This window comes from Branchiostoma lanceolatum, chromosome 13 (assembly GCF_035083965.1).
Source record: "Branchiostoma lanceolatum isolate klBraLanc5 chromosome 13, klBraLanc5.hap2, whole genome shotgun sequence".
NCBI lineage: Eukaryota > Metazoa > Chordata > Leptocardii > Amphioxiformes > Branchiostomatidae > Branchiostoma > Branchiostoma lanceolatum.
In genome coordinates, this window is record NC_089734.1 from 3,250,411 (window position 1) to 3,262,903 (window position 12,493).

Genomic DNA, 12,493 nt, shown 5'->3' on the forward strand with positions numbered 1-12,493 from the left:
TGTTGGTGTGTCATTCAGGGACAGGGGCACCAGTCTTGTTGGTGTGTCATTCAGGGACAGGGGCACCAGTCTTGTTGGTGTGTCATTTAGCAATCGGGATAGGGACACCAGCTATTCAATACGGAACAATTAAGAATATTCAATACAACTTATAAGATCAATACACCTGAGCCAAAGTACGTGTCAACATGAAGAACATGTACATTTATTCTGTAAAATCACCATCTGGTTATCATGTACATGTAAAGAATATATATATATATATTTGTATATACACACATAGTATTTTGGCACAGTACAACTATACAGTTTGAGTCATACTAGTGACATATGCAGAAACATTCTGTCCCATTGTGATCAACAAATATCTATCATTGTTATTTCATGTATGTACAATAATATCAGCTGTTTTCATGGGTTTGTGAAATGAGTTTTAATGGATTGTAAAAAAGTTATTCAATTCAGAACTTAATTGTGTTACTGATGATAGATGGATAGGGCATAGGGAATAAATTTGGATACTCAATACAGCAATACAGCTGCAAAATAATTTTTTTCGTCTGATTGATCAAAATAAAATTTTAATCATTAAGAGATGTGTTGCTTAAAACGGATTGATAAAGTAATGCAATATAGAATTACAATTTAATTGATTAAAATGACAATAGACATGTACCCAAACGTGCTGGTCATGTAGTCTCTAAGGAGTTAGGAACACTGGATCTAACTCATTTTGTTGATGTGTACAAACTTGCAGGGATTCAATATTTAAGATGAATGTCATGCATTTACTATGAAAAAATATAAGAAAGAAAAATAATGAAAAGAAAAAAGATGCTATGTTTTGTTGTCATCATATGACTGACACTTTTAAACTGTCACAGTGTTACTTTTTGATTGTATAACACCAAAAGTCAAAACATAAAAAGTTCCAATTTAAATTTCAGAAACACTTTTTTTGTTAATGGCTTCTTATATGTTCTGTATGTTTGTACTGTCCAACTATGGGTCAAGTACCCAAAATAAAGGAAATCGAGGAGAAAAAGAAGGAAAAAGATGCTACATGAAAATGTTTCACAAATGGTGCACATGAGGCAAACCCACTCCAGTCGGAGAAGGCCTCACAGTACATCTCCACTTTAGCCAGGGAGTCTCCGGGTTGGTACAAGATCTCCCCACACAGACAGTAGACACAAGTCCCTGCAGACTACCCCCGCCTCTCCCCGGCCCACTGCTGAACAGGCGGACATGAATGTGGCGTCCAGTGAGGATGGGGCCCGACATCCCGATTGGTAGATCGGGCGCGGGACAGCCATCGCTCACTGGACGCCACGGACATATCCGCCAGATGGTGCAGTGGGTAGAGGTTGGAGTAGTCTGGGAGGGCCAAGTGCCTACGGTCTGTGGAGTTGTTCCTGCCCAACCCTTCCCCACCCCAGCTGCAGTGTAGAATACTGAGCGGTCCGGTTAACTGGAGTGGGTTTGCGGTGAGGGCACTATCGATCTGTGCCAAAGGTTACATTTTCATGTAACATTTTGGAAAAAGACTAACTGTTGGGTCTGATTCTTAAACAATTTTTGATAGTACAGAAATGATGAGAAACAAAAAGATAGGAAATAATGGGACTATTTTGCCAATAAAAAATGTGGACAGTTTAGGGACAATTTGCTTTGTTTTGACTATAGATAAATGTACAAAAATTACTCCTTTGCCAGTTTCTGTCAGTTTTCTGGTTTAGTATTGTCAATTACTGCACTGAAAGTCTATTTCACCATATAAAAATATTTTAGCCTTTAAAATAAATGATGTAGAGGGTGAGGGTTTATTTCCAGCACGTTTGAGTACATGGCCAGTGTCATTAGATAGATATTGTCCATGTTACTTGCACAGTTTTATCAGATATAAATAGTAAAGTTTTCCTACATGGCACTGATATTGCTTGTTCAAAAGGCTGAAAAACAGATTGAAATGGCTGTAAATGCATTTGAGATTTTATAAGTTAAAAGATGTAGAGTTGTTTGTCAAACTGGAAAACTGTCCAAGCAAATTTCTCCTGAATGTTACTTGTGTATACAATTCAAGTATATATGGATCAGAGGTAGACAAACTGTACATGCATATTGATGATATTGTACATACATTTTTGACCTCTACCGGGAACAAGAAACTTTTCCTGCTGCACCGACTTAAGAGATTTGGAGTCTCAACGGAAGACCTCACAACTGTCCACGTACATCCGACCCTCTGTGGAATACACAGCGCCTGTGTGGCACTCCTCCCTAACTAGCACCCAGTGCACAAGACTCGAACGACTACAGAGAAGAGCGTGCGGGATCATTCTTTGCACAAAGCACACAAACTACACGTCGGCACTGACCACTCTGAACCTCAAGTCCTTGTCTGAACGACGAATGAACCTTTGCCTATCCTTTGCAAAAAAAAACCCTGCTAAACTCAGATTTCAGAGACTGGCTCTCACCACTAAGGAGTCAGATATCCGCAGATATCCGGCCGACGGACGCGGAATTCAGACAAACTGGACACACCTGCCTGCCGAACGAAACGTCACAAAAACTCTGCCATCCCCTACATGACTGACCTTTTAAACAAACATGATTGATCACTTTCCCCCGCAAAGACTCTTACTAATATCTGAAGGGACACTTAGACATTTATCCGTTTTGATGACTAACGGATATATCTCTCTCTATATATATAGATACATAGATATATGTTCTGTAAGTAGTGAAGTTAGCCCTGTGTTCAATTCTAATTTTTATGTGGTTAAGAAGTCTTTGATACTCGCTTATAAGCAATGTGTAAATACCAGTATTCCATGTTTAAAAAAATGTAAATACCATTTTAATTCGGACTCTACCATTTAGAGTCCGCGACCATGGTATCTCTAATAAAGAATCCACAATACATGGATGACAGAATTCATGTGTATGAAACAACAGCGGTATACGTACGGTTTATAGACAATAATAAACCTTTATAAGGTGCCCTTGGCACATAGTTATAAGTCCTTGGGCTAATAAAGGAATCAGCTACTCTCATCTCCCAAATAAACATACCCCCCGGAATAAACATACCCCCCGGACAAATCTTCAAAATCTAATAAACGTACCCCCCGGAATAAACATACCCCCCGGAAAATGACCAAATTTACAGATAAACTGTGTCCATGCTACGTCTGTCAGAGGGAAAGAAGATGATAAGCAGGTAGTCGTAGGTTCCCTTTATTCATTTATGCCTGTCTGAGAACCATACCAGTAAGTGTATAGATATTGAACAGAATAACTGTACAAATCTTGTTCAAATTATAATCGTCCTTGCCCCTTCCAAAAAAAAAAGTATTAATGTTGAAAAATTGGGCATTAGTTCCTCGCTATGACCCCTAATAGGGGGCCAACGGTGCTTTCAAATTCAACAAGTGAAAATGTACATGATACATGCATTTTCTACTTGAAGCAAGTGATCCAGGAATATTGTTGTATATACTGACATATAATCAAAACACGACAAGTAGTCGCCAAACTCCTCAGTTCACTTGGATGGGCAACACTTTCAATTTCAAAGTCTACATTTTTTTATACAAATGTATCAACATTTAGAACATGAACAGAAAATTACAATATCCGGGATATATAGTCATCACAGGTATTACTTATTAATGTAAAAGCCATATAGAAAGGGAAGAACTATGACATGTACATGTATATGATGTAACTTTTTTCTTTCCCAACTTGCCATTTATCTTCTATGCATTGCATATAGAAACATAGATTTGAAAATATTACTTGCCACAAATTATTTTGTTGTGTCAAGGGCATTATTATATAATATCAAGGACAATATTATATAATGTTCTTGGTTTTTGTTGTTGCAATCCAAATAATTTGAAATCCCAAAATTACCCTTGCATGCAGAAAAAACATTCATTGTGAGAAACCTCAGGCTTGTTACAATGTAAATTGTTGCCACAAACTACAGGGTTCTCATGTTTCACTTGAAAGGTTGAGCTAGACAGTGGCGGCGCCGAAGACAAAAAGGGGCGGGGCTAACAGAAGCTACATTGAAAATTCTTGGAAAGCGCTGGCATTCTCTCTGTAGAGGAGTGATCTTTTTAAAAGCATTTTTAAGTGATAATAACGGTGACTATATTGCAATTCAATTTTATATATAGACTTTGATATTGAAATTCTGTTTGTAAAAATGCAAAACACATTTTTGACAAAGGCAAAGGAGTTTTATTTGTAGATAAAAAAAAGTTGTTTCCCCTTCTTCGAGGTGAGCTCTTCCATGCAAGAGAAACATTCCCACGCACAGCAGTGACAGTCCGTGCGTCTTTACTGTGGCGATTTTCGAAGGAGTAAATGTTCATGTTTGCGGTAGGATTGAAACGTTTTGGTTTATTTTGGAAGTGATTATACAGTTTTTAATGCTAAGACACAATTTTTACGTGATGTTGTTTTTGGATTTTCAAAGTTTTTGGGAAAGGCTGTATCTCACGTGAGTAGAGTAATTACATGCGTACTTGAAACACTGTGCGCCGCTGGCATATAACGTTACTTGTAATTTTTTTCTGATCAGCGTGCTTTTGTTTACGATGTAAACAGAGACTGTCAAAGTTGTTTATATGAAAAATACATTTCAAAACTTCAGTGTGCCGTCTTGTTTTCTCCTAATAACGACGTTTACTTTGTAGCGAGATCGACCGATATGTTAGTACCACTAGGATTTCACAAATGACGGGTCATTGTAGCGGCGGGGAAATCCACGTCATTTGGTCGAAAAATAGCGAATTAGGAGCAAAAATACAGGGGAAATATGGGAAAAAAACTGAACTTTTGATATAAGAGGGATCTCTGGTAAGCAAAGCCCCAATGAATTTTCAAAAAAACAATAAACGTACTGTCCAAAATAAGAACGTACTGGGTGGATTTTGAGGCCGAAAAAAATAAACGTACCGGTACGTTTATTTGGGAGATGAGAGTATAATTTCTTCTCTTTTCAATAGTATTGTATAAAGTACTATCAACTGACCCCAGGCTCCTTGCATTGCTACACCACACTCCTACACTGTAGTGTGGTGTAGCTCAATAGCCTATCAGATACTAGATGTATGTTTGCACATCGCTGGCTGTACTGTCTATGGCTTTACAGTAGCAATCCTGTGATGTTATCGGATTGGCCAGACATGGCAGTACTATGGAATTGCACAGTTTGTTGTATTATATTAGGAATGATGGTTTTTCATGAGTTAGAACTGTTATATTGATGTAGTCTTATTATGTAACAAAATTATCTCTTATGTATGTATTTAATAATCAAATGAAATTAGTTTCCAGATTTAAAAACGTTGAAAAAAAAGCAATTCCATAGCATGCCAGCACTCTGATGTGGTCTTAGCGCGGACGAGCCGCTCAGGACTCACACACCAGAGTGCTGTAGGGAGCCTGGGGTCTACTTAGAACTACCGCACACACCCAAAGGGAAACCCTCTCTTTCGGGACATGTACAGACCCTAATAGAGAGGTAAAGGTAATTTGCTGTGTGCGGGCCAACCTTCGGATGGCCTCCCTTTGTGTCAGTAGCTGAGTACTTAGTGTTTGCCGCGCACGGGGCCGCTTGGATCGTCATAGCGGCGCTTCAGGGCTCGTGCGTCTTTCGCCCTGCGGTGTGCTCGCCTCTTGGAGCTCAGCTTCTCGGCTGCCACGGCGTTGTCGGACTTTGCAGCCACAGGAGGCTGTGGGTGCATCAGCTGGAGGTGACAAAAGATGTCAGTGGTTAGTGATTGGATATATGATAAGCTGAAAAGTTGTTGTTGTTCACCTTGTAGTACATAGTGGCACGTAGGACAGTAAGCTTTCTTGCTGTATCAGTAGCAGGTCATATACAATCATGTATGTACAGTTGCTAAACCTTATCCTCCTCCTTGATCACGGGACCCCATTTTACATCCCTTCCAAAAGACAGGTGCAGCCCCAACTGAGATCTTCCGACCCAGGATTGAACCAGGGTCTCCCAGTTTAAGCAATCAATTGGAGCCTGGAGCTCAACTGTGCCGCTGCTACCAGTCAAGCTACAGGGACGTGCTGAAAGATAGCTTTTTGTTATCTTTGTTGATTGTATAGTAAGAAACTTCTTAGCCTAACCCGATGACCAATGGCGGCCACCTTTTACCGTGTGTTGATGGGTAATTTTCACTACAGTTTAAACTATAATCTTGTGACTTTCTTGCGCTGAAAATTGCTGACCAATGTGTTAACTGTAAGTCTTAAAAAGATAGGCTAACATGTGCTGTAACTCACCAAGGAGTGGCCAGAGATGTTGTCAACGTGTGCCCTCTTGTACCTCAGCTTCTCGGCTGCCACGGCGTTGTCGGACTTTGCAGCCACAGGAGGCTGTGGGTGCATCGGCTGGGTGTGACAAAAGATGTCAATGGTTAGTGATTGGATATGTGATAAGCTGAAAAGTTGTTGTTGTTCACCTTGTAGTTCTTAGTGGCACGTAGGACAGTAAGCTTTCTTGCTGTATCAGTAGCAGGTCATACTTGTACAGTGAGGGATACATATACATGTACTGTAGCTCACCAAGGAGTGGCCAGAGATGTTGTCGTCTGTTGCTGTTCTCTTCAAAGTCGCCGTGTGGCGCTGCGGTGCCGGGGATGACAGCTTGGTAGCTACAGAGTACAAGATGTAGAGGGATATATAAATTATAAATATGCAAGATAGTTTCAAGGAAAAAAAGTTGTTGTAGACCTGTCAATCTGGGTACACATCAGTTTCATTTCAGATGTAAGCAAGCCCAGTTTGTCACCCTACTGACTTTCTGCCCAACAGAAAAAAATCAATGTTAACTATTTTCCTCACTTGCATTCATGGCAAAAGAAAAAAATGACATTGTTCATTAGTGAGGATGAAGTTTCAGTGAGACCACAAACTTCTTTCCATTCATGTGGTTCATGCTAGACGCCAATGGGCTGAAAATCAGGAGTACAGATTACAATTAAATGCATTCTCTATACTACGTACTATAACGCAAAGTTTAAACACTCCTACCAGTCCTCTCAGAGGAGACCTCCATGTCAGCCTCTTGCTTCAGTCTATTGGCGCGGTAGTCCAGATCCTCCATCGTTATGTACTCGGCGTCCTCCTGGTCTTCATCAGGCTCAGGCTCGGGATTCTGGTACCGGGACCGCGGCATCGGTGCTCCAATCAGCCCTTGCGCATCGTGGATGCGGGTGTGTCGTCCGCCCACCAGGCTGGATTGTGCCGGAATTCTACGGGTCTGGGACAGGTCGTCACCAAACATGACCGTGGTGCAGACCACTCTGAGGAGCTGGTGTTCGTCATCGAACGGTACAGCATTGTGCCGCTCCTGCTCGAGTTGGTGGATCTTCTCCGGCGCCCGAACCTTCTTGCTTCGCCTCTTGGACGGCAGCTTGGAGGTGCTGAGGTCCTCCCCGAACATCATGGTGTTCACCTTCTGGTGAAAGATTCTCTCAGCATGCTCGTCCAGGGCTCTATCCCGCTCCTCTTCTGTGGGTGAGTTCCTCACGTATCTTTAGGTAGAGAAAAGGACAAAAGAAGATGATGTTGAGCTCACCAAAGAGGTAATCTTCCACAGGCTATGACTGGAAAGACAAACAATTCTATGAGAGCAATCCTCCCAGCTATTTTTGGCAAGAGGTACTCACCTTTCAAATGTTATTTTGATCCATCTATGGCTTCTTGAGATATAAGCTGTCCACAAACAGATAAACAGACAGACAGCACAGAAAGACAAAAGCTTCTGGCAAAGGTAATTCAATGCTGTACCTGTTGGGCATGTTGTCTGAGAACCCTTCAGGTGGGACGTAGCTTGGTCTTTGTCCAGCCTTCAGACGAAGGTCGGCTTCTTCGCAGGACTCCATCACCTGATCACTGATGCCCGTGCTTGGATCCTGGGGGGCCTTGCGAAGGTTTCGGCGGCTCTTACGGGTTTGGCGCTGCATATCCTTCTCCCGCTGGGCGACTGTCTTCGGCTTGGTGGAAGGGGTGGGGACCTGGAAGTCTGGGTGGGCCTGCCGACGGTCGGCTTCTTCGCAGGAGTCCATCGCCTGATCACTGATGCCCTGGCTTGGAACTGGGGGGGCCTTGCGGAGGTTTCGGCGGCTGCTACGGGTTTGGCGCTGCATATCCTTCTCCCGCTGGGCGACTGTCTTGGGGGGAGGGGTGGGGACCTGGAAGTCAGCGTGCTCGTCCAGGGCTCTATCCCGCTCCTCTTCTGTGTTCACACTGTGAGCCTGGGGGGCCTTGCGGAGGTTTCGGCGGCTGTTACGGGTTTGGCGCTGCATATCTTTCTCCCGCTGGGCGACTGTCTTGGGCTTGGTGCGAGGGCTGAAGATCTGGAAGTCTGGGTGGGCCTGACGACGGTCGGCTTCTTCGCAGGGGTCCATCGTCTGATCGCTGACGCCCTGGCTTGGAACCGGGGGGGCCTTGCGGAGGTTTTGGCGGCTGTTACAGGTTCGGCGCTGCATATCCTTCTCCTGCTGGGCGACTGTCTTGGGGGGAGGGGTGGGGACCTGGAAGTCAGCGTGCTCGTCCAGGGCTCTATCCCGCTCCTCTTCTATGCTCTCACAGTGAACCTGGGGGGCCTTGCGGAGGTTTCGGCGGCTCTTATGGGTTTGGCGCTGCATATCCTTCTCCCGCTGGTCGACTGTCTTCGGCTTGGTGCGAGGGCTGAAGATCTGGAAGTCTGGGTGGGCCTGAGGATGGTCGGCTTCTTCGCAGGGGTCCATCGCCTGATCGCTGACGCCCTGGCTTGGAACCGGGGGAGCCTTGCGGAGGTTTCGGCGGCTGTTACAGGTTCGGCGCTGCATATCTTTCTCCCGTTGGGCGACTGTCTTGGGGGGAGAGGTGGGGACCTGGAAGTCAGCGTGCTTGTCCAGGGCTCTATCCCGCTCCTCTTCTGTGCTCACACTGTGAACCTGGGGGGCCTTGCGGAGGTTTCGGCGGCTGTTACGGGTTTGGCGCTGCATATCTTTCTCCCGCTGGTCGACTGTCTTCGGCTTGGTGGGAGGGGTGGGTATCTGGGAGTCTGCGTGGGCCAGACGGAAAAAAAGTTGTTATAGACCTGTCAATCTGGGTACACATTCAGTTTCATTTCAGAAGCCCTGTTTGTCACCCTACTGACTTTCTGCCCAACAGAAGAAATTCAACTATTTTACTCTCTTGCATTCATGGAAAAATAAATTGACACTGTTCATTAGTGAGGATGAAGTTTCAGTGGGACCACAAATATTTTTCCATTCATGTGGTTCATGCTACATGCGAAAAGGCTGGAAATCAGGAATACAGCCTACAATTACATGCATTCTCAATACTTTAACACAAAGTTTAAGAACTCCTACCAGTCCTCTCAGAGGAGATGTCAGCGGCTTGCTTCAGTCTGTTGGCGCGGTAGTCCAGATCCTCCATCGTTATGTACACGGCGTCCTCCTGGTCTTCGGTGTTTTCAGGCTCGGGATTCTGGTACCGGGACCGCGGCATAGGTGCTCCAATCAGCCCTTCCGCATCGTGGATGCGGGTGTGTCGTCCGCCAACCAGGCTGGATTGAGCCGGAATTCTACGGGTCTGGGACAGGTCGTCACCAAACATGACCGTGGTGCAGACCACTCTGAGCAGCTGGTGTTCGTCATCGAACGGTACGGCGTTGTGCCGCTCCTGCTCGAGTTGGCGGATCTTCTCTGGCGCCCGAACCTTCTTGCTTCGCCTCTTGGACGGCAGCTTGGAGGCGCTGAGGTCCTCCCCGAACATCATGGTGTTCACCTTCTGGTGAAAGATTCTCTCAGCATGCTCATCCAGGGCTCTATCCCGCTCCTCCCATGTGGGTGAGTTCCTCACGTATCTTTAGGTAGAGAAAGGGAAAAAGGAAAGTGATGTTAAGCTCACCGAAGAGGTAATCTTCCACCGGCTGTGACTGGAAAGACAAACAATTTTATGAGGGAAATCCCCCCAAGCTCTGTTTGACAAGAGCTAGTCAACTTCCAAATGTTATTTTGATCTGTCCAAGGCTTCTTGAGATAAGCTGTCCACAAACAAACAAACAAACAAATAAACAAACAAACGGACAGCACAGAAAGACATATAAACCTTCTGGCAAAGGTAATTCAATGCTGTACCTGTTAGGCATGTTCTCTGAGAACCCTCCGGGTGGGACGTAGCTTGGTCTGTGCCCAGCCTTCAGACGAAGGTCGGCTTCTTCGCAGGAGTCCATCACCGGATCGTTGATGCCCTGGTTGAGAACCTGGGGGGCCCTATGGAGGTTTTGGCGGCTCTTACGGGTTTGGCGCTGCATATCCTTCTCCCGATGGTCGACTGTCTTCGGCTTGGTGGAAGGGGTGGGGACCTGGAAGTCTGGGTGGGCCAGACGAAGGTCGGCTTCTTCGCAGGAGTCCATCACCGGATTGTTGATGCCCTGGCTGTGAACCTGGGGGGCCTTGCGGAGATTTCGGCGGCTCTTACGGGTTTGGCGCTGCATATCCTTCTCCCGCTGGGCAACTGTCTTCGGCTCGGTGGGAGGGGTGGGGACCTGGAAGTCTGGATGGGGCTGATGACGGTCGGCTTCTTCGCAGGAGTCCATTGTCTGATCGCTGACGCCTTGGCTAGGAACCTGGGGGGCCATGCGGAGTTTTCGGCGGCTGTTACGGGCTTGGCGCTGCATAGCCTTCTCCCGCTGGGCAACTGTCTTCGGCTCGGTGGGAGGGGTGGGGACCTGGAAGTCTGGGTGTTCCTGACGGAGCTCTTGTCTTTCGTACATGATTAATGGGATAGGGACCTGGAGTGGAAAACATTTTATTCATTTTATCTATTTATTGAGATTTACCACATTTGTGGAAGGATTGACATAACAGAGGACATTGTTGAAACCTTTCTTTTGTCACTAGTAATACCACATAAAGAACTAATACAGCTGAAAAGCATTTTACTCCTTTGTTGAACCAAATTTTCCATCCTGGTTGCAATTAGAGATGACAAAGAAACCTTATGGCTCATCTATACATCTCAATTGATGGTCAGAGAATCCAAAGAGCTATCTAAAGAAAACATAAACAAGGCTCCACTCCTGTGGCATCCACAAAAACAATGAGTAAGAAAAACGTCAATCAAGGAAGTTCATGTTTTGAACAGTAAGCAGCACAAGTGATAGCTGTAGGAAACCTTCTTTCCTAAGATGAGCATCACGTTTTTGAATGGACCACAGGATCCGGAAGAGTAGCTGTTAAGCTAATTGTGGATCCTAAATAAACTCAAACTCAAACTGTGTGTTTTTTAACCTTTCCATAAAATTAGAGAACCAGCACCTACCTTGATATAGAAAACAGGATACAAATTTAACCATAAAAACATTTTCAAAGTGAATCTCACAAATACGTCTTACTCTTAGACCCATGTCAGGAAATATCGTCATGTAATTTACAACAAGTGACAAACATCAAGGCATGAATTTTTTCCACAAGTATTTATGGAGAGTAGAACAGATATCTTCTATTATTACTTACCTGTAACATCACACAGAACAAGCGATATCCTGCAGAATTTACAGGTTTGTACACCATAATAACAGCTGACTAAAACAACTGTAGCATCAAATCACTATTGTACAGTTAAAATATCAAATTAAATGTACTACACTGTGCAACAGCATAGCCAACCGTCTCCCTGTTTTTCCAAAACTAGGAACCACGAAGAAAACTTCGACTCGTCAATACGGTAAAACATTTTTGTAGAGAAGAAAGTATTTTAGTAGTCCGACTCAACGGGCTCATTATTTACCAAAGTTTTCCTCCAACTTTCATTTCCCATGCTAATCTTTTACTCTTTGTACCTCTCCCCAAAAACCCATAAGTCCTCTCTCTAAAGAAAACAAACCGAGCTTTCAGGTTCTACATGTCCGAGAAAATGTACTAGAATTTCTATCACATAATTTTCTATCTAAGTGTCGCAACTTTTAAGTGATGAAAACTGCTTACCGTAACTGGCTAGAGCTGGAGTGGAGATGTTTCTGTAGAATGATATAAAATGTGTTCATATTAGTAAGTTTTCTGCCCTTGTACTACCTTCTTAACTTCAGGCTGTCATGCTAAGTGATGATGCTGTCGGTCCCTGTGGTGTCAACAGCTGCAGTTCAACATGGCGGGTCCCCAGAACTCTCTCACATAAAAGGTCGTCCTTTTGACGCCGATAAACTCCGTTTCTCACCAACCTAACCCGGTCCCATGGTGGTGGTAGATGCAACAACAGCTATACAACCTTTGGGCCACTTTCAAACGGTTGACATGCCGTCTAACGGCTAGAATTAGGAGTTTTAGCGGGAGCCCTACCTCAACACGTCTGGGCCTTGGCTCTGCTATTTGGATACTCTAGTCGTGACGTCACGATGGTTCGAACAATCAGGTTGCCTGGCAACGGGCTCAAGTTACGGCTGGATGTAACCAATAAA

The 12,493-nt window shown here is 44.4% G+C and overlaps 1 protein-coding gene across 1 annotated transcript; it reads right to left on the minus strand.

The window, feature by feature from the left end:
- Positions 1-5,318: 5,318 nt before the first annotated feature.
- Positions 5,319-11,671, minus strand: LOC136447108 (trichohyalin-like). Its single transcript, XM_066445801.1, has 7 exons — positions 10,173-11,671; positions 9,402-9,898; positions 7,828-9,088; positions 7,069-7,571; positions 6,601-6,689; positions 6,319-6,426; positions 5,319-5,768 (listed from the first exon to the last, which is right to left on the minus strand). The coding sequence occupies exons 1-7, from the start codon at positions 10,808-10,810 to the stop codon at positions 5,610-5,612; spliced, it is 3,255 nt and encodes a 1,084-aa protein (XP_066301898.1). The 5' UTR covers positions 10,811-11,671; the 3' UTR covers positions 5,319-5,609.
- Between the last annotated feature and the right edge of the window lie 822 nt (positions 11,672-12,493).